A 3262-nucleotide genomic window follows, 5' to 3' on the forward strand; every position below is an offset into this window, starting at 1 on the left:
TCTTGGAATGGGTCTTTGGCTGATAGCCATGGAGGTGGAGGTGGAGCGCCCCTTTTCTTTCCTGGGCTGATGACTTCTCTTCCTGTTCCACTCTATGTTCTGTAGTCGAATTCCTGTTCAGGTGGGCCTTGTTGGTGCTTGAGTGCAGGGACTCAGGAATGTTTCCTGTGTTTGTCTTTTCCTCCAGAAACCCAGCAGGCCACTGCCCGTCTACATGACCAGGACGAGGTGTGTCCTGGGCTCCGTGTTGGAGAGTGAGCCTTGTGTCCAGAGCTCGGATGAGAGTCTCACCTTCACTAGCACACATCCCTTTCAGAGACCCAAAGGTGGACTCCACTCAGGTCCCGGGATCCAGAATAAACAGGATGTGAGCATCCCGGGCACCATCCAGCCGGCAGCAAGGCACTCAGGGCAGAACCCTGCCCTCCTTGGGAAGAAAGCACCTGAAACACCAGAGGTTGTCTCCTCTAAAATTGCCCAGACTTCTGCCAATATTCTCGGAGGGGGCCATGTGCTCCACCCTCCATCACTAGCCAGGTGTCCTGATGTGAGCAAAGAGCCCTGCCTGCAGCCAGCAGCATGTCCACAGGGCCAGGGCCACAAACTCAGCCTCCAGGCCCCAGGCAAGAGACAAGCTCAGGTCCACATCCAGACTGGCCAGCACTCCCCAAAGAAACTCAGGCTGGGGCACAGTCCAACTCCACGGGGGAACACCTGCAGGCCAGGCTCGGACTCTAGGAAGTCTCTGCCTGCTTGGCAAGACACAAGTGGTATCAGACTAAAAGGGTCACCCCAGATGACCAGAAAAACTCCAGCCCATGATTCCAGCATGGATCTTCGCCCTCCCAAGGATAGCCCTTTCCTGAATCCAGTCGAGCCATGCACCACATCGAGTCCACCAGCACCCAGCTGTGTTCCCCGACAGCCCCTCCGAATGCTCTTCAAGAGAATGCACAAGAACTGGTGGAGATCCAGGTTCATTGCCGATCTCCCTTCCTCTCCTGCTGCAAAGACCAGTGCTCTTGCTGACACACCTCCCTATCTTGATGAGTCAGAGAGGCCCAGCTCCCACGAGCCAGTGAGTGTCCTCTATGAAGACCTTCAGGTATCCTCCTCCTCTGAGGATAGTGACATGGAGTGAGGCACACCATAGCAGGGAAGAATGGCCTTTGGGGCTCCAATGATTTGCAGGGTCTCTCACGCTGAGGAAGCAAAGATGCAGGAGCGGTGGCACCAGGGTCACAGGACCTTCCTAGCTACGGAGTAGGAGCAAAGGCTGGGACTTCAGAAAGCTCTGGCACAGCCATGGACCCTGCCTCTGACGCACAGCCACCTGTCCAGGACTCAGAGGATAGACTCCTCTGAATGGGGTTTCCAGGGGATTGTCCAATGTGCTCATGTCACCTTCCACAGGCTGTCTATGGGAGGACAAATGGAGTGGATATTCAGGTGTAGAGACGGAAGTGGAACAGAAGTAGAAGGCTCATGTTTGTCCCTTTTGTCCTATGACCGCATGGAGTGTAGCACCTGCTGAGCACTGGGACCTCTGTCCTGTTCTGCAGTGGACCTTCTTGACTCTTGAATGTGGCCATGGAAAGCATTGTGGACAATTTCTCTGGCCTTATTTTTTTTTTTTGTTTCTTGCCCCTTATGATAATCATGTACTTGACGTTTCTCTGAATCCTCATCCAATTTTCCCCATGTTTTACTGTGTGCATCGTTGGAGTGCTCAATAGGCATATGCCTTTGTACCTTGTCTCTCCTGCAAACTGCATTTGTTGTGTCTTGGTGCTCAATTGTAACGACTTGGACATCTCAAATGTCTCAGGTGATGTCCACGTGGCAATTAAGATCATTCATTTGGTGCAGTTCAGGACATCACTGGATTTCCCATACTACCATAATAAATGGGTGAAAGTGTGTATCCCAGATCAAAGAAGTCACTTGCGATTAGGAGGCCTGAACATTGATGCTTTTCAACTCTCTCTCCGGGTGCTCCTAACTGTGAGCAGTTGTGGAACCACTTCAGCTGGTGGAAGGAGCTCTTGTCCTTCACACCCAGTCCCCATTTCCTATGTCTAGGAACATGTGTGTCCAGGGTCCAGAATGACTCTGTGGTATTTTAGCCAAGATTTGTCAACTGGACACTCCCTTCTCCAGATGGCTCTGACATGGCTGTCCCTATTCAGAGACAGAGTCTGGGGTGATGTGGATTCTGATCCACAGGCAGGTGATTTTGCAGGAAAACAGGGAGGAGAAACAGAGAGCTCCTCAAGTTGAGTTTGGAGCCTGAAAGAATGGAGATATGTGAACACTGATGCCTGGGACAAGCAGCTCTTGAGATGCATTCCATATTCAGATTTGATTTTTCCCTCAGTGTAGGCTTTCCTGTACATTTCCTAGTTCCACTCCTGATGTGGAGAGTGCCATACATACAGGGGTCTGTCCTGCCCCGCCCCCCAAACTATCATAGGAGTTCCTTCTCCCACCCATGCTGTGAGCAACCTTGACCAAGTGACGCACATTTAGAAAGGGAAGGAAGGGGTGGAGAGGTGGGAGGATTAGTCTGGACAATGCAGAGGGTGAAGGAATGGTATCTGCTCCACGCTGTGCACTCAGGAGTACATTGTTCTGGGCCCACCTCACGCATACTAGGGTCTAAAAGAAAGTTGTGCAGAACACCCAGGTGCCAGAACCATGACTAGACCAGAAAAAGGCATGCATATGATGCATCTCATGTCCATTAGTAGGAGTGCCCCTGTTCTCCCCCTTGAGCAGGCATAGGGCCAAGAAGGTCCCTGAAATGGAGCCTGGTTCTCTGATGAGCAGAGGTGGATCAGTCACCTGTGTGCATGTGACAGTGAGGTTAAAAACGGGTTGTGGGTCTTTCCTGTGCCCTGGAGCATGGAGACATGGAATTCTTACAGATTGCAGTGGTAGGGGAGGAGCCAGACCCTTGAGCCCCCTACAGACATTACAGGTCAATCTACAACCTGCACATCAACTCTCAGTTTTATTGTAGACACACCCTACAGAATCCTCCATGTGCTCCTAGGAAAAGTCCCAATGAATACCTAAGGTGAAACCTCTGTCCATCAGAGCTGGTATCTGTGTTGGTTCAGGTTCTTTTAGGAGCCCCAGCATGTGCTCTTCTTCATCTTCCCTCTCATTCTGGTTCACCAAGAATTCCAGAGACAAGACTGCACTTCTCAGATCACAGGGCAAGGGGACCTTGCTCAGATCCCGAGGCACCTGAGAAATT

At 51.5% G+C, this 3262-nt stretch overlaps 1 protein-coding gene across 1 annotated transcript; it reads left to right on the top strand.

Moving 5' to 3' along the window:
- The first annotated feature begins 214 nt into the window (after positions 1–214).
- LOC144250230 (protein FAM90A26-like) lies at positions 215–1141 on the top strand. The gene has a single exon (XM_077792722.1). The coding sequence runs from the start codon at positions 215–217 to the stop codon at positions 1139–1141; it is 927 nt and encodes a 308-aa protein (XP_077648848.1).
- Positions 1142–3262: the final 2121 nt, after the last annotated feature.

The sequence above is a fragment of the Urocitellus parryii genome, chromosome 14, assembly GCF_045843805.1.
Source record: "Urocitellus parryii isolate mUroPar1 chromosome 14, mUroPar1.hap1, whole genome shotgun sequence".
In the NCBI taxonomy this organism is placed as follows: domain Eukaryota; kingdom Metazoa; phylum Chordata; class Mammalia; order Rodentia; family Sciuridae; genus Urocitellus; species Urocitellus parryii.